The sequence below is a fragment of the Danio aesculapii genome, chromosome 18 (assembly GCF_903798145.1).
Source record: "Danio aesculapii chromosome 18, fDanAes4.1, whole genome shotgun sequence".
Classification (NCBI taxonomy): Eukaryota; Metazoa; Chordata; class Actinopteri; order Cypriniformes; family Danionidae; genus Danio; species Danio aesculapii.
Window position 1 is genome coordinate 30,228,716 of NC_079452.1, and position 22,826 is coordinate 30,251,541.

At 34.5% G+C, this 22,826-nt stretch overlaps 1 protein-coding gene across 1 annotated transcript in view; it reads left to right on the forward strand.

The window, feature by feature from the left end:
• Positions 1 to 22,826, forward strand: part of si (sucrase-isomaltase (alpha-glucosidase)) — a 178,207-nt gene that overhangs the window by 57,090 nt on the left and 98,291 nt on the right. Inside the window, exons 20-26 of the mRNA XM_056478595.1 lie at positions 5,659 to 5,715; positions 10,243 to 10,367; positions 11,804 to 11,892; positions 14,658 to 14,707; positions 14,804 to 14,977; positions 20,496 to 20,636; positions 21,324 to 21,331. Coding sequence (XP_056334570.1) covers positions 5,659 to 5,715; positions 10,243 to 10,367; positions 11,804 to 11,892; positions 14,658 to 14,707; positions 14,804 to 14,977; positions 20,496 to 20,636; positions 21,324 to 21,331 — 644 coding nt within the window. The remainder of the gene's footprint in view (positions 1 to 5,658; positions 5,716 to 10,242; positions 10,368 to 11,803; positions 11,893 to 14,657; positions 14,708 to 14,803; positions 14,978 to 20,495; positions 20,637 to 21,323; positions 21,332 to 22,826) is intronic.

The window sequence follows — 22,826 nt, forward strand, 5'->3', positions numbered from 1 at the left end:
TGCAGCGGTCCGCGGCGCCCAGTCGTCGACTTGAGTGTACCCTGATAGAAACCTATGTTTAGAATTCTAAAACGCATGCTAGTTAAGATCACAGGGAGCTTCTGGGATGGCGAGAAATGCAAACGGCTGAAGTATAAGGTAGACTCGATGAGAAGTACACATGTTTGCAAACCTACCTAAAGATACAACCAATAATTCAGATTAGAGCGATAATGTGGAGAATATTGATCTTGTGTTGAGGCCAATGAGCCCTGCATCGAAAAATAGAGCAAGGGTGTTCCTTTAGTGATAATGCTTCGACTCACGCTGAAAATGGCGGACGTGAATCAACAAACTGAGGATATGATGACGCGCCTGTCAATCAATATTGGTGGGCGGGGGGACCGCTCTCCTACGTAAAGTTGCGGTCGGTTTGAAAACCGCTGCAATTGGTCCACCGTTTTTTATGTTGTTAAATTGAAATAAAAGCACTGGGTGTGCTTATATCACCCCAATATGACCTATACACCATACATGCACATATGGCTGTCCAAACAGCTTGAAAAGTAGATTTTTTACCATAGGTGCCCTTTAATGCTTTTGCGCAATGTGCTTTAGACTTTGCGCCTAGGCCGTTAAAATAGAGCCCATAGTATTTTAAATCATTAGTTGTTGTTGTTTTTTTTATTAGAGACTTCTGGGTTGTCTATACAATGTCAGAAATGTCATGTTTTGCTATCCTGGTGTCGACATTTGTTAAACACACACACACTCACACATTGAGCTGCGTGTCTTCCTGCGGGCCTGTATGAATGACCTCCTATGGGACAGATGCGTTGAAGATGTGACTTTCTCTCACTCTTTTCATTTCCATCGCCTCCTTTTCTCTCTTTCTAATGAGATCGTCGACCTCATTATGAAGAAATTAGAACTGAATATAGATCGCGGCCATGTGAAAATGGGTGATGAATTGTTTGAGCTGTCTAATGTGGCTTCGTGCGTTTTATCAAGAATGTGACTGAAACACACTCTTCATGTTCAAAGAGCTTCCGTTTTTGGGAAAGTTTGATGCGTATACGTCAAGAGACATGCTTGTGCGTCGGGGTTATGCAAATCTTTGGAGAGCGCATGAGATGTAACACTTCAATCAGCCGCAAAATCCATATGCATGAAAGATTATGATAATTACTGGACTGCGTAGTAGGAAAAAAAAAAGAAAGAAAAGTTGTAAGGTGATTTAACAAGTTACAGGGAATAAAAACTGGCTGTTGTTTTTCATCTCTTAATTTAATGAAAGCCGACATTTGACTTGCAGATCAGTTGAACTTTGATCTTCCCAACATGGGTTTTGACTTGGGAAATCGAGTCCCACCTTCAGATTTTTGTCATCTTAGACTTTTTTTTGTTAATGCGCTCAAATGTTCTTGATAATATTCAAGTATGTTAATGAGACAGAAAAAATGGAGAAGTCGACATTGTCAGGATTTCACAAAATATATATTTTAAAAGTTTTCTTGGCACTCAAAGTATAATAAGGTAAAATTGGAAAAATATGAAGAGATTAAAATGATTCAAATTATTATGGAAGTTTATGGAAGGCTTTTATTAGTTAATATTAGTTTTACTTTAAATCTCTGAAATATGTATATGTGCGTGTGCATCTATACAATTTGATTGCAAATTTTAGGGAAATTATTATTATTATTATTATTATTATTATTATTATTATTATTATTATTATTATTATTATTATTATTACGATAATAATAAGGAGCATTTTATTCCTGAAATAAATGTGGAAAATAATTATCTAAGTAATTGTCAACATTATTTATTAATATATAATATACAATGTTCATGATATTGCTAATAATAATAATATTTATTCATTCATTTTCTTTTCGGCTAAGTCTCTTTATAATAATAATGATAATAAAATAAATAATAATAATAATAACACATGTATTATTATTATTATTATTATTATTATTATTATTATTATTATTATTATTATTATTATTATTATATTAATATTATTATTATTATTATTATTAAGATGCATTTAGTTATCCATAAGGGACTGATTCTTTGTTAATAAATATTTATATATAAAATAAAGCAGCTTACTTTTCATCAAGTAATTTTAGAAAATAAATGTCTGAATAGTTTTCAGCATTATAGGATAATATACAAGTTGCATAATGTTGATAATAATAATAATAATAATAATAATAATAATAATAATAATAATAATAATAATAATAATAATAATATTAATAATAATAATATTAATAATAATAAAAATAATAATAACAATAATAATAATAATAATATGTTTAGTGTTGTTGTTGCTGCTGTTATTATTTTTTTATTATTAATATTATTACTATAAAAACAATAAAACAACAACACTGATGATGATAATAATAATAATAATAATAATAATAATAATAATAATATAATAATAATAATAATAATAATAATCATCATCATCATATTATTATTAATAATAATAATAATAATAATAATAATAATAATAATAATAATAATAATAATAATATGTTATTTGAATAATTTTAGTGTTATTAAGAGATTAATACAGAGCACAGAGAATACAACTGGCCTCTGCAGAAGCTGAGAGAGGATCCCGTGAGCTCCACTAGTGCTACTATTGGCTGTCTCTCAAGAAAATTGCTCTTTATTTGCATAAAGTTGAAGAATAGCTATCTTGGTGGCATCGCTCGACACGGCCACCTGGTTGCCAATGGTTGCTGTTGCTCACGTAGACGGAGGTTGAAGGAAGTCGCACACTCCATTGAAATGAACGGTCACTTGTAGTGCAAACGAGGCTTTAGAATGATTTCCAGAGGCTCGTGTGACTATAAGCGAAAAATCATAAAGGGTCATTGCTGAGCTAAATTCAGCTTTTTCGTCACAGAAATAAATTGCAAAGTAAAATCTATTCAAATAGACAACAGTTATTTAAAAATGTAATTATATTCCTGAATATTGGATTTTTTTTCAGTAAATGTATGTTTGGTAAGCATAATAACATTAATCAAAACATTTTTTTAAAGAAAATCATACTGGCCTCAAACATATTTTAAAGTGTGATCCATTGGTAATTTATTTATTATGACCTATGTTGGTAAAACGAGTAGACCCTTAAAAACTCAATGTGCTATTAGACATCATAATCCAAGAAGTCCAATTGTGCAGCATTTCTTAATTATGAGGCATTCTTTCTCCACTCTACAGTACATAGGGATTGAAGTCGTTAAGTGTGCACGTCGAGGGGGAGATCTAGATAAATTGTTTGTTAAAACGTGAAGCCTTTTTGGATTTTTACTTTAGATAAGTTGTCTCCAAGAGGATAAATGAGGAGTTTGATATTCCTCCATTCCTTTTATCTTTAATTAGATGTGTTGGGTAAAGCTTTTGCCAATATTTTGTTATTATATATATCATTTTTATGTTATTTTATTTTCTTTATTAGGGTTTAGTACAGGGGTTCTCAATCTCAGTCCTGGAGGTCCAGTGTCCTGCAGATTTTAACTACAACTTACCTCAACACACCTGCAGGATGTTTCTAGAAAAACCTATGCTGTTTCTCAATTCCAAGAATGCCAGAGAACGGACTTGTGTGTCTTGTGAAGACCGGTCTTGCCAGGTCACCCTCGGAAGAACGAACTCGGGAGACCGCGAGAACAGAGAACGCGTCCTGTGAGAAATAAGATGCTGCGTTCTTCCTGATGGTCACATGACCTCACGCATTTTTAATGCAAAATATTGAAACATTACAGCATTCATACAACAATTTGTTGTTTTTTTCCGCTTTTCAATATATATAAAACAAATACAAAAACCTTTTTAATGCGAATGTCAGCAAATCAACACCCTTAATGTGTTTATGCCTCTAATAAGATTTTAATGGTGTGTTTACTTTCACCGTCTCATTCAGGGAAACTCCTGAGATAAATAAGTTATCTCTCTTAACTTTAATAATAGATCTCTATTAAATGCTGCGCTTTCCACCTCCTTTATTCAGTTGCAATGACTTCTGGGATTTCTAGAGCGAGTTCGGTGCTCAAGTCTGCATCGTTGCATCCTCGATATCAAGAACACACCCAGGAACTTTCACACGTCCTCCGTTCTTGCGTTCCTCCTGAACTTTGAGAAGACGAGGACAAGAGAACACGAGGACACAAGATCGCTGAAGAACGCATATTGAGAAACAGCCCTAGTAAGAGCTTTATTAGCTAGCCAAGGCATGTCTAATTGGGGTTGTAGCTAAAATCTGCAGGACACCGGACCTCCAGGACTGAGATTGAGCACCCCTGGTTTAGTATATAGGATTTGTTGTGTTGTTTTTCTGTATTTTCTTTATGAATATGTAAGTTGTTCAATTTATTCATGGTTATTTTTCTTTTGTTGTGAGATAATGGGAGATCATGTGATCAAGAGGTGTATAAAAGAGCAACATGCTCTGAATAGTATTGTCTGATGCCGGTGTGCTCGGAGCGTCATTTATTTATTATTCATTGTTTGTACCTAAATTTAGATTTAGTTAAAAGGAAAAAACCAACCCAGGCTCATTCTGAGAACGTAGTCCCGGGGACGTTTCTGGAGACCGCGAAATACGTCCCGGGAGGTACGTATTTGTGCAGTTTTTGTTTTTCGCGAGTCGCGAGAGGCCGCTGTGCGCGCTTTTTCCCGCGCCGTTCTCGCGTAAACCCGCTGGAGGCCGCTGTCGAACGACCTTCCGCCCGTCTGCCTGTCTTCATGATGGAATGATTGACCGTGCGACCGGCCAATCGGCTGACCCGCCCTCCTCCGTCCCCAAACCCAACCAACGACGATTCACAAAAGCCGTACAGAAAAAGAAAAGCCCTCCTCTGATTTTTACCACGTTTTCGGATTTTGACCACATTCTCACCCTGTGACGAACTTGTTCGCTTCATTTTTTTGATTTTGTTTTTGTTTTCTTACCTGATTCCTGGAACCGCTCTTCCCCGGACTCGAACCCGGTCGTCGTCGTGGTCAGCCCCTCTCTGCGCCTCGAGTACACGAAGAGCTAACCGGAACAAACTGGTTGCAGGCGGGAAGCCCTCCACACGGAGGGTTCGCTTAAAAAAATGAAATGCAGCCGCACGTACCCCCGGCTACGTATTTCGCGGTCTCCAGAAACGTCCCCGGGACTACATTCTCAGAATGAGCCTGGGTTGGAAAAAACTGATCTATGGACCTTCAAGTAATTTTAGAATCATAACCTTCTATTTAAAAAAAATTATGTTGCTATGTTAAGTCAGTCATGAGTGCTTCTCAGTTCAGACTTCTTTCAGCTTGATATGAATATCAGATGTGAGTGCCACCATCTGAAGTGTACAGTGACTTTTCCCTCCGGCACAGTAATGAATCATCTTTTCTTTTGCTTCGTTTCCTGCTTCTCTTTTCTGTCAGCTTCTTACTCTCCAATATCTCGCTCATTTTTCTCTCATTCTTGAAACGCCATGACAGGAGGAGCATTTCTCTCCTAAAATCACCGGCCGTGATGGTCTGCCCCATTAGTTTAATGAATAATGCTCATTATTAAACCATCAAAATAATGTCTGTCATCATGTTCGACATGCTCATATGCTGATACCCTTGTTTTTTTCCTTCTTTTTTTTATCGTTTTAGGATGTTCAGTATGTGGAGGCCTATATTCCAGACGCCATCTGGTATGACTATGAAAACGTAAGAACTTCTCGCACCACAAAAAACAATAACGACTAGAGAAGGTCAAGCATGTTTAAAAATACTTGATGCTTAAAACGGATAGTACACCCAAAAATTACGATTTACTCATTGTTTACTCTGCCTCAACCTTTATGTGTTTTTTTTATTATTATGTCGAACTCGAAAGAAGATTATTTTGAAGAATGCTGAAAATCGGTAATCATTGACTTCAATAGTAGCAAAATCAAATACTATGGGGGTCAATGGTAACAGGTTTTCAGCTTTCTTTAAAAATATCTTCTTTTATGTTTCAACAGAAGAAGGAAAGTGAAACAGGTTGTTGGGTAGAAAAGCTAATATTACAATTTAAACCTATCTTAAATAGCATAACACATACTTTCAAATTACTTTCCCTTAAAAAGTAACGCATTTAGTTTTCATTTTGCTTTTTAAAGTGATTTTGGATGGTATTTAATTACTTTTTTCAAACATTGAGAATTTGCAAATTGAGGATGGAATTTTTACATTTTCAGACTTATCCCTTTAAATAGTTAAATATTTATAATATCAAATATGAATGGCATTTTAAAAGCTTCATGAGATACCTCATTTTCATAATTTAAAAAAATAAATACATTTGGTGAGCAGGCTTAATAGTAATAGTGCAGGGATTCCAAACTCCTGTCCCTGGACGGCCAGTGTCCTGGAGAGTTTAGCTTCAACCCTAATCAAACACACCAGCTAGTATAGTATAGTATAGTATAGTAGAGTATCGGTATCGTATCGTATCGTATAGTATAGTGTTTCTATAGTATAGTATAGTAATAGTATCGTATCGTATAGTATAGTGTTTCTATAGTATAGTATAATATGGCACTGTGTAGTATAGTATAGATAGTATAGTATAGTATAGTATAGTATAGTATAGTATGGCACTGTATAGTATATTATAGTATAGTATAGTATAGTATAGTATAGTATAGTATAGTATAGTATAGTATAGCATAATAAAGCGATGTGTAGTATAGTATAGCATAGTATGGCATGGTTATTGTATAGTATAGTAGAAGTAGAGTAGATCAGTGTATCGTATCCTATAGTATTGTGTTGTATAGTATAGTATAGTATAGTATAGTATAGTATAGTATAGTATAGTATAGTATAGTATAGTATAGTATAGTATAGTATAGTATAGTATAGTATAAAATGGTATGGTATGGTATGGTTTAGTGAACCGCTAGCAGAAATGAGCAGAATGAACCGCCAACTATTCCAGCATATGTTTTACGCAGAGCATGCCTTCCAGCCCACAACGTCCAGTACTGAGAAACACCCATACACCGCATATTCGTACACTCATACACTATGGGCAATTTTTAGTTTATTCAATTCACCTATTGACGCATGTTGTTTGGACTGTGGGGGCGAAACCCACGCCAACACAGGGGAGAACATGCAACCTCCACACAGAAATGCAAATTGGCCCAGCCGGGACTGTAACCAGCAACCTTCTTACTGTAAGGCGACAGTGCTAACCATTGAGCCACTGTGTCGCCTGCAAATAACTTTACACAAAAACATTCCTCAGAACTCAGTACATTCCTCAATACTTTAATTAAATACATATGATCAGCAAGTATTTGTACATCATTTGTAGCAAAATACTTCTTGATTTTCTCTCTTATAATAAATATTCCTTCAACGTCAGTGTCTGAGATGTCCGTCTGGTTCTCCGCTCAGGCAGAGCTTTTCATTTGAACCCTCTCTGGAGTCTGGTTAGTCTCTAAAAGAGTCAGATTAACCAGCGGGCCGATCAGATCCCTGATAGCATGGGTCTCCTGCGGCCGCGTGTTTGTGCGTCTCAGAACAGCTCGATTACTGAAGCCGTGATTGGCAAAGCAGGTCCTTGAGTGACCCTGGCAGACTGAGAGAGAGTTTGATGGAGAGGAGCGACACACAGGACCTGATTGGATCTGGAAATGACTTATGGATGGAGCGGAAGACTCAGTGTCTGTCTGAGCAGCTCGCATGACCCAGTGAACAGTCAGAAGAGAGGGCCGAGGGGGTCCCGTGCTGGAGATAGGGATGTGTGAGGCGACATTAACAATGAAAAAACATGCTGGGAAAACTCAGTTTATGTTGAGTTATTACCAATCTGTAATAGGGAATTTACAGATAGGGGCCAATTTATTAGCCCTTCTGTTAAATTTGAATTCAATTTGATATTTTTCCTGAATACATTTTTCAACAGAATAGTTTTAATAAATAATTCCTAATAACTGATTCTTTAACTTTGCATGATGACAGTTTACACTTAAAAAAAAGCCTTTAAAGTCACTTTAAAAAGCACGCTTAAATTTAAAGTCACTTACAAAAAAAGCTTAAATCTAAAGTCACTTTAAAAAAAAGCTAAATCTAAAGTCACTATAAAAAAAAGCTTTAATATAAAGTCACTTTAAAAAAGCTTAAATATAAAGTCACTTTAATAAAAGCTTAAATCTAAAGTCATTTTAAAAATGCTTAAATCTAAAGTCACTTTAAAAAAAGCTTAAATCTAAAGTCACTTCAAAAAAAGCTTAACTCTAAAGTCACTTTTAAAAAAGCTTAAATATAAAGTCACTTTAATAAAAGCTTAAATCTAAAGTCACTTCAAAAAAGCTGTAATATAAAGTCACTTTAAAAGAAGCTTAAATCTAAAGTCACTTTTAAAAAAGCTTAAATCTAAAGTCACTTCAAAAAAAGCTTATATCTAAAGTCACTTTTAAAAAAGCTTAAATATAAAGTCACTTTCATAAAAGCTTAAATCTAAAATCACTTCAAAAAAAGCTTAAATCTAAAGTCATTTTGAAAAAAAGCTTAAATATAAAGTCACATTAATAAAAGCTTAAATCTAAAGTCACTTTTTAAAAAAGCTTTATTCTAGTCACTTTAAAAAAGCTTAAATCTAAAGTCACTTTAAAAAAGCTTAACTCTAAAGTCACTTTTAAAAAGCTAAATCTAAAGTCACTTCAAAAAAAAGCTTAAATCTAAAGTCACTTTAAAAAAAGCTTAAATCTAAAGTCACTTTTAAAAAAAGCTAAACTCTAAAGTCACTTTAATAAAGCTTAAATCTAAAGTCCACTTCAAAAAAAGCTTAAATCTAAAGTCACTTTAAAAAAAAAGCTCAAATCTAAAGTCCACTTCAAAAAAAAGCTTAATCTAAAGTCACTTCAAAAAAAGCCTCAAATCTAAAGTCACTTTAAAAAAAAGCTAAATCTAGTCACTTTAAAAAAGCTTAATCTAAGTCACTTTTAAAAAAAAGCTTAACTCTAAAGTCACTTTAATAAAAGCTTAAATCTAAAGGTCACTTCAAAAAAAGCTTAATCTAAGTCACTTCAAAAAAAAGCTTAAATCTAAAGTCCACTTTAAAAAAAGCTCAAATCTAAGTTCACTTCAAAAAAGCTAAATCTAATGTCAATTCAAAAAAGCTTAATCTAAAGTCAACTTCAAAAAAAGCTTAAATCTAAAGTCACTTCAAAAAAAAGCTTAAATCTAAAGTCACTTTAAAAAAGCTCAAATCTAGTCACTTTAAAAAAAGCTTAAATCTAAAGTCACTTTAAAAAAAGCTTAAATCTAAAGCCACTTTAAAAAAAGCTCAAATCTAGTCACTTTAAAAAAAAGCTTAAATCTAGTCACTTTAAAAAAAAGCTTAACTCTAAAGTCACTTAAAAAGCTTAAATATAAAGTCACTTAAAAAAGCTTAAATATAAAGTCACTTTGAAAAAGCTTAAATCTAAAGTCACTTCAAAAAAAGCTTGAATCTAGTCACTTTTAAAAAAGCTTAAATATAAAGTCACTTTGAAAAAGCTTAAATCTAAAGTCACTTCAAAAAGCTTAAATCTAGTCACTTTTAAAAAAGCTTAAATATAAAGTCACTTTGAAAAAGCTTAAATCTAAAGTCATTTTAAAAAAAGCTTAAATATAAAGTGACTTAAAAAAGCTTTAATTTAAAGTCACTTTTAAAAAAGCTTAAATGTAAAGTCACTTTAAAAAGTAACTAAATGTGTTACTTAGTTACTTTTTAAGGGAAGTAATGTGAAAATATGTGTTATGTTGTTTTTTTCCTACTTTCGTTAAGAGTATGGTAAGCTAAGAATTATGATATACTGTATTGCTTTTCTATCTAACAACCTGTTAGACTATCTTTCTTCCGTTGAACACAATAAAAGATATTTTGAAGAAAGCTGAAAGGCTGGAGACTTCCATACTATTCGTTTTTAATTCTTCGAAAATCAATGGTTCCATTTTTTTCAGCTTTCTTCAAAATACCTTCTATTGTGTTTAACAAAATAAAAAATATGAATTTTTGGGTGAAATGAAGAGCTTTTCCGGTGTGATCAGTTTGCTCAGTAGCTTACCTCGTACACTTTCTGACTTGGGACGTAGACTCTTATAAGTTACTTCTTGCTGATCCCAAACCTTTAAACTTTTTAAAAACGTTTTTGTCTTTCCTGTAAAGCAAATTGAACAATCAGTAATTAATATTTACATATTTTTTCTTTATAGGAAACAAAGATTACTGAACGGAAAGTGGCAGTTAATATGTACCTGCCTGATGATAAACTTGGTTTACATCTGAGAGGTGGAGCCATTCTACCTGTACAAAGACCAGACGTCACAACCACATACAGGTAATGCAAAAAAATATAATAATAATAATAATAATAATAATAATAATAATAATAAAAAACTGTCATGCACCGACAGTAAACTCTAATATTTGCAGCCAATCCAAGTCTGTATTTTTTGATATTGTATGATGCTTTTATACCATGAAATGAAAAAAGGGTTATAACAATTTTATTAAATAAAGGAAAATGAAATAAATCAAAATGAAAAATGAAATAAATGAAAATAAAAAAATTAAATGAATGAAAATAACAATGAAAATGAAATAGATGAAAATAAAATTGAAAAACTGAAAAATGAAATAAAAAATTTATGAAGATGAACTTGAAAAATGTTAACTAAAAAAGAAAATGAAATAAAAAATTCTAAATTAAATAAAAAATGAAATAAATGAAAATGAAATTGAAAAAAATGACATTGACAAAATTTTAATAAAATAAATAAATGAAAATAAAAGCAAAAATTAATTAAAAGATAAAATGAAAATAAAAATGGAATAAATAAAAATTACATTTCAAAAAAATTATTGAAATTTATTTTAAATAAAATAAAAAATCAATTAATGAGAATAAAAAAACAAAAATGAAATAAATGAAAATGAAATTGAAAAAATATAAAATACAAATATAAAAAAAATGAAATTGAAAAAAATGAAATTAAAATAATAATTATAATAAATAAAGAAAAAATAATACCATGAAATTAAAAAAAATAATAATAATGAAATAAATGAAAATAAAAAATAAAATGAAATAAATTTAAATGAAATTGAAAAAAAATGTAAATTAAGTTTAAAAAATGGTATAAAAATCTCATATACCATGAAAATACCATGCTGTTCTTTGAATTGCGTTGAACCAATGAATATAATGATTGTTTAATGCCATTATGATCCACAATATCATGATTAATGTTGCTGAGGGAGTTTAAATACTGAGAAGTAAGGAGATTTTGGATTTTTACATTTACTTTTTTGTGTCTGTGCTTTGAATGTTTATCCTTTATTTATTTTCCCTCTCAGAGGTAGTTCTGATTTTTCCTTCATCTCATTCCCGTTGATCTGCATGAGGCCTGAGTTTCCATTTAACATTAGGGAAAATGGTTTGAATATCCTGCTGCGCTCAATAGCTATTTATTCTATATTGCTTTTATTTCCTTTTGAATACATTACGCCTTCATCGCTTCCAAGTTTACTGTATCTTTTTTTTGGATGCACTTGCATTCAAAGCAGGGGCGATACATGAATGCATCATAAATACAAGGTGAAGTACAAGTTCTTTAAAATTCATCTGGCTTTGCTGTGAGGTGACAAGATATTCGCAAACAAGAGTCCCATCTGAACTTCAAAGCACCCGTTTTCTATCTGCTCTTCAGTTTCTGGTGTTAAAAAAGAAAAAAAGTTGTACATTTATATGATGAAAGTTGTGTGTTCCCTCAGTCGGCGTCACCCCATGGGACTGATCATCGCTCTGGATGACAACAAGTCTGCGTCAGGAGAGCTATTTTGGGATGACGGAGACTCTCGAGGTATTTTTGAGAGAGCTGCTATTAATTAAAAGATTTTTTTTTCTCTCTTGCACTTTTACTGTCAGAAATATAGCTATAATACAGATGATTTTTTTCTGTACGCCTGGCCTAAAGTCAAAATTCAGACTTTTTTTCTTACTGTCTTCTTACTACCAGAACAAAAAAATATTATCATTAACAAAAAGCATTTTATTTTTTTTTTCTGGTGGGATTTCAGCTTTCTGGTGGGCTCCTAATAGTATCTCTAGGGGCCCCAAAACGGCCCTTAGAATCGTCCTAACTTTTCCCCTAGCGGCACCCCTGAATCTAACTAATACAGATGTTTTTTTGCCTGCCAGGTAAATAAAAATATAGACTTTCATAACTGTATTAGCTACAAGAAGAAAAATAAAGATTTGGGGCCCTATAATACACCCGGCTCAATAAGGCGCAAGACATGTTTGACGTGATTTGTTGCTATTTTCAGACCAGTGCAACCCCTATTTTCACGTTTTGCACCACATTGTTTAAATAGCAAATCCATTTGTGCCGTTTTGTGGACTCACTGGTGTGCTGGTCTGAAATAGAGGTGTGCTAAGGCACATTGTTGGTGTGTTTCTATTTTGAAGAACTGAAATAAACTGCTCAATAGACCAAGTAAAAGCAGGTCTAAAATCCAGTGCAGAGCACGTTAGTTATGTACCTATGCAGGTTCAAACGCTTACACATTGCTAAATACACAGGATGTACAGCAATACACAAATATCTTTACAAATGAAAAAAATTACGGATTAAAATGTTACAAAAATTATTATTTTCTACATAAATATAAAAATCACTACCTACATGCCTCACCTTAAGGGGTTTTTCATTCATGACAATTTGTATAATATTATTATTATTAGCAGTATTATTTATTATAGGCATATTTATATTTGTTTTAGTAAAAACAAGTTTAGATTTATCCACTTGTTGAGTTTTGGAGACGTCTACATCACCTAACCAAGGCTCATTCTGAGAACATAGTCCCAAGGACGTTTCTGGAGACCGCGAAATAGGTTCCGGGAGGTACATATTTTTGCAGTTTTTGCAGCTGGCCGGCAAGCGCCGAAAGGAACGGCGTCACAGCAGCGTTCGCTTAAAAAAATGAAATGTAGCCGTACGTACCCCCGGCTATGTATTTCGCGGTCTCCAGAAACGTCCACGGGACTACGTTTTCACAATGAGCCTGGGTTGACATCACCATATGAGGCATAAGAATAGGACATGTGTTTGGAAAAAACTTTTGACCACTTTTTGGTCAACTTTTTGACCACACTTCATTATTATTGTTCATTTATTCCTTTGCTGGAAATTAGAAATAGTTTTGAAACAAATTTTTGCACTTAACAAACAAAATTAACTATGTAGGCTAAATATGCTAATGGATAAAATATGCTAATGGATGTCTTCAGAGGAGTGAGTTTCCACCATTTTCTTATCCACGAAAGTAAAGGAGTAAAAAGTAAAAGTAAAGAAAAAAGAGAAAATAAAGAGGCCGAATAGAGGAGCCTTGTTCTTTATCCATGCGCTGCAAATGGTATTTTTAACTGTTTTCTCGTTTGTGAAGCGTTTGTGAAGTTTTTCCACTTACAAAGTCCACCATGTAAATACCAAATGCGCCATTAAAGGAAATGTGAGATGAGACTCTGATTGGTTTAATGCAGGTTATGCTCAATACACACCCATAACTCATTAAGAGAAAAAGCACAACCCTGTTAGACCATGCGCCGGGGCGCAGAGCGTGTTTTTCGATCTTTAGATTAGCAAAAGTGGATTCGGACACACCCTTAATGCTTTCGCACCATGCGCTTTAGACTTAGATCGTTAAAATAGAGCCCTTGATTTTATTAACAAAATTGATTTCATTTTTTGTTTTTTTGTTTTTTGGCTGTCGGAAATCATAGCATATTTGGGCTTAATAATACAGATATTTTTTGGCAAGCCTGGTTTGTTCTGGTTTGTTCAGGCAAGCCTGGTTGTTTAACTTTTATGCTTACTCTATTAGCTACCAAAAAAAAATCATATTATTTACAAAAGTGATTTCAGTGTAGTTTTGCTCTTGCACTTTCTTGTCAGATATCAAGCTTATATGGGCTCAATAATACAGATGTTTTTTTTGGCAAGCCTAGTTTGACCTAAAGTTAAAATTTAGACTTTTATTCTTACTGTATTTGACACCAGAAAAAAAGTAAGTTTTATTAATAAAAGGTATTTAGATTTTTTTTTTCTCTTACACTTTGCGGACAGAAATGTATATTTTTGACAGTCCTGCTCTGGATTACAACTAAAAAATGTGACTTTTATTTTAACTGTATTAACTATATAAAAAATTTATAATAGAATTAAAAAAGATTCATATTTTTAATTTGTAAAAGTGCTTAATTCTCAAATATCAATTTTTTTCTATCACTTTTTAGACCAAATGATCAATAAATGATTTTTTTACTTTACATTATTCATTTTAAATATATTTTTTGTGGTTTAGTTTATGAACTCTTTGTTTTTAGTTTATTATTATTTAACACATATTTTAGTTAACAAAAGTGATATTTTATTGCTTTAGCCATCTATATCCAATCTTGGTTTGAGTTTGCAAAGTAGAAAAACATGAATGCAAGCAAAACTGTTTTTCATCCTTACTGTTGAGCCATGTAATCAGCTTTTTAAAGCTTAATTTCTTGATTTAAGCAGATGTTTCTAACAGCAATACTCATGCTTACATATGTCTTTTTTTTTTCCTTTAGATACCGTTTCATCTGGAACTCACATTCACTACCAGTTTTCAGTGACTAATGTATGTCACCCTAACATCATATTTTATTTTTGTGATGATGCTTCTAATTGCAATTCTAATATATGCATTTATCAAAATATCTGATTTTCCTCGCAGGGCACCTTGACAATGCATGTCACAAAGAATGGATACTCAGATCCAAACAACCTGAAGTTTGAGGACATCACAATTTTGGGATTCAGCACTGCTCCGTCTTTTGTGCTGGTGTCAGATGGGACCACTAGTGACACTCTGCTTCAGTCACAGATTCAACACGACTCTGTCAAACAGGTAAAAGCATTCATTCAATACTAAAGTCAAATTAATACTATAAGTGTCTGGTTTTGCTTATTGCAATTGAAGTAGGAGATTCAAGACTGTTCAACATGTTTATTCAGAATTTACATTCATAAAATGCTTTTTAAGTGTTATGACAGATAATTTGCATAGTATATAGTTTTAGTAGGAAATCTGAAATAGTTTATGGTTTCATATATTTATTTATTTATTTTTATTTTTTGTAAAATATACAGATTTATTTTTCTACCTTTAAAATGAATATATTGCAAATTTGAGTTCTCATGAACTTTGTGGTTTGAGCTTTGGTGGATGTAATTAAATTTTTTTCATAACGAACTAAAGATAAATGCATAGAATAATCAGATATTATATTGACAATGCAGTTATGTACCTATGCAGGTTCAAACGCTTACACATTGCTAAATATACACAGGATGTACAGCAATGCACAAATATCTTTACATATGAAAAAATTACGGTTTAAAATGTTACAAAAATTATTATTTTCTACATAAATATAAAAAACACTGCCTACATGCCTCACCTTAAGGGGTTTTTCATTCATGACAATTTGTATAATATTATTATTATTAGCAGTATTATTTATTATATGCATATTTATATTTGTTTTAATAAAACAAGTTTACATTTATCCACTTGTCAGGTTTTGGGGACGTCTGCATCACCATATGGGGCATAAGAATAGGACATGTTTGGATATAACTCAGTTTTTTGACCACACTTCATTAGTATTGTTCATTTATTCCTTTGCTGGAAATTAGAATTTAGAAATCGTTTTGAACCAAATCTTTGCACTTAACAAAGAAAATTAAATATGTAGGCTAATGGATGTCTTCAGAGAAGTGAGTTTCCACCGTTTCCTTATCCACAAAAGTAAAGGAGTAAAAAGTTAAAGTAAAAAGAAAGAGAATCGTTAGTGAATCGTTAAGTTTTTCCACTTACAAAGTCCGCCATGTAAATACCAAATGCGCCATTAAAGGAAATGTGAGATAAGACTCTGATTGGTTTAATGCACGTTATGCTTAAAACACACCCATAACTCATTAAGAGAAAAAGCACAACCCTGTTAGACCAATCGCCGGGGCGCAGAGCATGTTTTTCGATCCTTAGAATAGCAAAAGTGGATTCAGACGCACCCTTAATGCTTTCGCACCTTGCGCTTTAGACTTAGATCGTTAAAATAGAGCCCTTGATTTTATTAACAAAAGTGATTTCATTTTTTGTTTTTTTGTTTTTTGGCTGTCGGAAATCATAGCATATTTGGGCTTAATAATACAGATATTTTTTGGCAAGCCTGGTTTGTTCTGGTTTGTTCAGGCAAGCCTGGTTGTTTAACTTTGCTTACTCTATTAGCTACCAAAAAAAAATCATATTATTTACAAAAGTGATTTCAGGGTAGTTTTGCTCTTGTTCTTGTCAGATATCAAGCTTATAATATACATACGATTTATTTTTCTACCTTTAAAATGAATATAAATTGCAAATTTGAGTTCTCATGAACTTTGTGCTTTGAGCTTTGGTGGATGTAATTTAATTTTTTTCATAATGAACTAAGGATAAATGCATAGAATAATCAGATATTATATTGACAATGCATTTGTTTGAATGTATGATTCAATAATATGTTTGTTTTGAATGAAGATCGCTTGAATTTAGCATGATAAGATAAATAATGCTGCAGTATGAAAACATTCTTTCATTCATTTTCTTTTTGGCTAAGTCCTTTGATTAATTCGGGGCCGCCACAGCATAATGAACCGCCAACTTATCCAGCGTATGTTTTATGCAGCGGATGCTCTTCCAGCTGCAACCCATCAATGGGAAACATCCATACACTCTCATTCACACACATACACTACGGACAATTTAACCTACCCAATTCACCTATACCACATGTTTTTGGACTTGTGGGGGAAACCGGAGCACCCGGAGGAAACCCATACAAACACGGCGAGAACATGCAAACTCCACACAGAAACGCCAACTGACTCAGCCGAGGCTCGAATTAGCGACCTTCTTGCTGTGAGGCAATTGTGCTACTCACTGTGCCACCATGCAGCCAGAATGAAAACATTCATTCATTCATTTTCTTTTTGGCTTAGTCCTTTGATTAATCTGGGGTCGCCACAGCGGAATGAACCGCCAACTTATCCAGCACATGTTTTACGCAGCGGATGCCCTTCCAGCTGCAACCCATCTCTGGGAAACATCCATACACACTCATACACTATGGACAATTTAGCCTTCCCAATTCACCTGTACCGCATGTCTTTGGGCAAAGGGGGAAACTGGAGTGGAGGAAACCCACGCGAACGCAGTGAGAACATGCAAACTCCACACAGAAACGCCAACTGACCCAGCCGAGGCTCGAATCAGTGACCTTCTTGCTGTGAGGCGACAGCACTACCTACTGCGCCACTGCGTCGCCCAGTATGAAAACATACATGATGCAATTCAACTAAAGGCCAAAGCAAAAGCTAAAAAGCAAATAAACTAACATAAATTTCAGGGCCTGTTAGTATATATAAAGGTACTCAGAAAATAAATAGGATTAATTATTTATAGTTTGTCTATACACTGGTACTGTAAATATCACCTTGAAGTAGACTTGCAATTATTACATTGGAAAAATATGGATTATAATTAGAGCTGTCCTAAGATTTAGTTAATCACATTCAAAAATAAAAGCTTGCAATTTGCATTTACAAAACACAAAACCAATATGTTGGTGAAGGAAAACTCATGGTTTGGGGTTACATTCAGTATGGGGGTGTGCGAGAGATCTGCAGAGTGGATGGCAACACCAAAAGCCTGAAGTATCAAGACATTTGTGCAGCCCATTACATTACAAACCACAGAGAGGGCAAATTCTTCAGCAGGATAGCGCTCCTTCTCATACTTCAGCCTCCACATCAAAGTTCCTGAAAGCAAAGAAGCTCAAGGTGCTCCAGGATTGGCCAGCCCAGTCACCAGACATGAACATTACTGAGCATGTCTGGTGTAAGATGGAGGAGGCATTGAAGATGAATCCAAAGAATCTTGATGAACTCTGGGAGTCCTGCAAGAACGCTTTCTTTGCCATTCCAGATGACTTTATTAATAAGTGATTTGAGTCGTTGCAGAGATGTATGGATGCAGTCTTCCAAGCTCATGGGAGTCAAACACAATATTCATTATTTATCCACTGTACCAACACTTTATATTCTATACTGGACATTATTTCTGTTAAGTGACAAGACTTTTGTCTAAGCAAAGTCAGACTTTACTGTCCTAATTAAATAATTAAAAATCAAGGCATGATCATGTTTTATTTTGGTTAAATAAGTGTAATCTAGAGGCCTTTGCCTTTCAGATAAGCCACTTTTGAGACCAAATTATCAACTAGAAATCAAGCATACTATATTTAAATATATTACAATGCAAAAATAATGCACCAATAAACAATACATCGGTATTCAAATGTACATTGCAACTGAAGTCAAAAACGAAAGCTAACAGGCAGATAAATAGACAGAAACACGAATAAATTAATATAAAGGCTAAATCTGAAAATAGCTGTCCTTCAGAGTTCTCAGAAAAGTATTAGCTAATTTGACATTCGGAGAGCATCTCTAAACGAAGTGAAAAATGTAAAAAAAATCACAGGCGACGTAACGTAATTAGGATTGCAAGCCAGGGCCAGCAAACCATGTCGGCAAAATAGAGCCTGACTTGTGTTTAATACCGGGCAGGAATCCCTAAAGTACCCGGAGAGATCCTGTCATTCCAGCTGAGCATCCGGAGATGCTCACGGACCAGTGATTGAATTTGTCAGGCCTCTCAAAAGCATGCAAGCATTAGGCTATGATGAAGGGCATCGCTTTCTCCCAGACCTCAAGGTCCTGGAATGACAACGCGAGGACGTGCAAACTTTAGTCTTAAACTGCGAGTGACACATTAATGTCAGCCGCTGTAATTTATGGCACGTCCAGCCAGTAATGCAGAGAGACTCACAGGTATTTGTCACTGCTGGGATTCTGATTTGAAAACACCTGATGGGCCTCATTTATAAAGCATGCATACACACACCTTGATCTCAGGGTGCACGTACGCATGGGAATACTCGTATTTATAGACTTTGTGTGGAAAAAATGCTTCAGTGAGAAAAATATGGAGCTTTTTTCCGGGAGATAGAACAATACGGGAGATGGGTCTGAAATACAGGAGACTCCCGGGAAAAAACGGGAGTGTTGGCAGGTATGCCATAATCGTGCAATGTGTGATGTCATCATACATCTATTGCTAAGTATGTTTCACTTAAAAAAACTGAGACATGCCTCCAATGTTGTCTTGTCACTGGTTTTCAACTTTGACTGATGCTCTTTTATATCCTATTTACAAAATTAGTGGTGTTTACAATGCAAAATATGTACCAGTCAGCAGTTTCAAGATCATTTGCACACATTTGTTTCATTCATTTGTTTTCCTTAAGCTTAGTCCCTTACTTATCCGGGGTCGCCACAGCGGAATGAACTGCCAACTATTCCAGCATATATTCTGTGCAGCGGATGCCATACCAGCTAACCTAGTACTGGGAAACACTCATATAGTCTCACATTCACACACACTAATACACTACAGCCAATTTAGCTTTATTCAATTCACCTATAGCACATGTGTTTGGACTGTGGGGGAATCCGGAGCACCTGGAGGAAACCCACGCTAATACGGGGAGAACATGCAAACTCCACAGAGAAATGTCAACTGGTCCATCCGGGACTTAAACCAGAGACCTTCTTGCTGTGAGGCGACAGTGCTACCCACTGAGCCACTGATGTCATCATACCCACTGATGTCATCATACATCTATTGCTAAATATGTTTCACTTAAAAAAACTGAGAGAAGCCTCCAATGTTGTCTTGTCACTGGTTTTCAACTTTGACTGATGCTCTTCTATATCCTATTTACAATAATTAGTGGTGTTTACAATGCAATAAAAGGTACCAGTCAGCAGTTTCAAGATCATTTGCACACATTTGTTTCATTCATTTATTTTCCTTCAGCTTAGTCCCTTACTTATCCGGGGTCGCCACAGCGGAATGAACTGCCAACTATTCTAGCATATATTCTGCGCAGCGGATGCCATACCAGCCAACCTAGCACTGGGAAACACTCATATACTCTCACATTCACACACACTAATACCCTACAGCCAATTTAGCTATATTCAATTCACCTATAGCGCATGTGTTTGGACTGTGGGGGAATCCGGAGCACCTGGAGGAAACCCATGCTAATATGGGGAGAACATGCAAACTCCAGAGACCTTCTTGCTGTGAGGTGACAGTGCTACCCACTGAGCCACCGTGCCGTGTTCATTTGTTTCCCCTGGATCAAAATTTTGAGAATTGTTAGCATTTTTGAGAAATAATCAAATTGAGGTCTGTTTATGCGCAACTCTTTATAATTAAGGTCTATTTTGCGTAACATGAGTCATTGGTCTTCTAGGTGCTGAATCTGAGGAATCTGGAGCTGGAACTTGGGAAGTCATACACTATCAACTGGGAGCCCAAAGCGGAAAAGTTCAATTGCTACCCAGAGGGTGACACCACTAAGGCCCAATGTGAAGAACGCGGATGCATATGGGAGGTCAGAGAAAATGATGTTCATGATGATGTTTAAGAATGTCTGAAAAAAGATGGTACAAAGCAGGGATGCCCAAACTTTTCTTATGAAGGGCCAAAAATTAAACTTGATTGAGGGTGGTGGGACAAAGGTGTTGCGGTAAAGTTGCCAAGGTAATTTACTATTTATTAATATATATTTTAAAATTGTATAATACATATGAGCAATATCACACAGGTAGCTGTGCGATATGGCTCTATATCGGCGCTGGTGGGAGGAGTGCCTTAGTGTCCCACCAGTGATTATATACAGCCATATTGCACAGCTACAAGTGTGGCCAACACAAAATACATACATTACTGATATGCGAGTCCCATCTCACACTCAATACACTACAATTACTATGGTATCAATACAGCACTACAGCATACAAAAGAGAGAAATCAACTTAGAATGACACTTTCAAGTTTTATAATGATTTGATCAGCTGTAGTTTAAAATTACGCTAGTTATTCTCCTTGAAGGGCTTATTATACGGTTTCTGTCACCATCTTGTGGATGAACAACATCCACCATCTTTGCTCTGCTCAGTATGACAGGCTGATGGATGCAGACGCGCTGTCTCTCAGAAATTATATTTAAAATAGGCACTATCCTTATAAATAAACTGCATATTTGCAATCTAAACAACTACATTCTTGAATAAAAAAGCCTCAAAAGTACATTATATTGTCCAACAGCTGCAGTATCTGTCAAACTGTAGTAAGTTTATTGATATGCTGTCACTTTATGTGGGCGGAGTAATACAGAAGGGTGAGGAGGCTGTACGAGTTGTGAGTATTGCATGGCTATCAGCCAATCAGATTCGAGAACTAGACAGAACTGTTATTTACATATATATATACAGTTGAAGTCAGAATTATAGCCCCCCTTTGAATTTTTTTTTCTTCTTTAAATATTTCCCAAATTATGTTTAACAGAACAAGGAAATTATAACTTGCCTAATTACCCTATACTGCCTTGTTGACCTAATTAACCCAGTTAAGCCTTTAAATGTCACTTTAAGCTGTATAGAAGTGTCTTGAAAAATATCTAGTCAAATATAATTTACTGTCATCATGGCAAAGATAAAATAAATAAGTTATTAGAAATGAGTTAGTAAAACTATTATGTTTAGAAATGTGTTGAAGAAATCTTCTTTCCGTTAAACAGAAATTGTGGAAAAAAATAAACAGCGGGGCTAATACTTCAGGGGAGCTAATAATTCTGACTTCAACTGTAAATATATTTATATATATATTTTACAATGAACTTCTCACAATAAAAACAAACAATTCCATTTTTAACACAATGGAGTTCAATGTATTGTCAAATAACAATATTTACAATTAAAAAAAAATCTGATTCATTTAGTTGAAAATTTTAATTTTAGCTTGCTTTTTTGTAGCTCAACAATTAAAAATAAACAAATGATTATGTTAAATTAGAATTCAAGAGTTCACACAGGACCAGGGATGGCAGTGTTCTTGCTGTGGGGCTAACAGTGCTAACCACTGGGCCTCCGTGCCGCCCGATCTAAAGTGAAGAAGGAGAATGGGGAGGAAGGGGGGTTTCTTCCAAATGAAGATAAAGTGGACTGAAAACTGTGGTTATTTATAGTAGCTTATGGCTCATATGATTGGATGATACTGATTAGCTTAATGGGAGACCGGCTGTGATAAATCATAAGCACGTGATCCTCTCGAAATTAGTTTATTAATAAACCTCACTTAACAATCTTTGTTAAAGGCATTTGCCCCAACCTTCCCTATCATTCTCCATCTTTTCAGATGGTACAGTGGGTCAAATCAAAGGTTACCATGGGTCAACTTTGGCCAGCACGCCCTAGTTTGGTTTGATATTTATCTATTGCACTTATCACCAGCGTTTTTTGAGAGTTTTTTTTTTCTCGCTTGTTACACAGAAGAAGTCACCCCACACTTTTTTTATGTGTGTATTTATCCCATAATATTTTCCTCCTCGATTACAGCACACAAACACACCCCCCCTATGATAAGGTGGCAATTCATGGAGAAGTGGTATAATTGGCAGGATACGAACCTGAGTGCGGGAAACCCTAGTGGTGCACCCTTATAGATAGGGTGAGGAGCTCTGTCACCTGGGAGGAGCTCGGAGTAGAGCCCCTGCTCCTCCACATCGAGAGAAGTCAGCTGA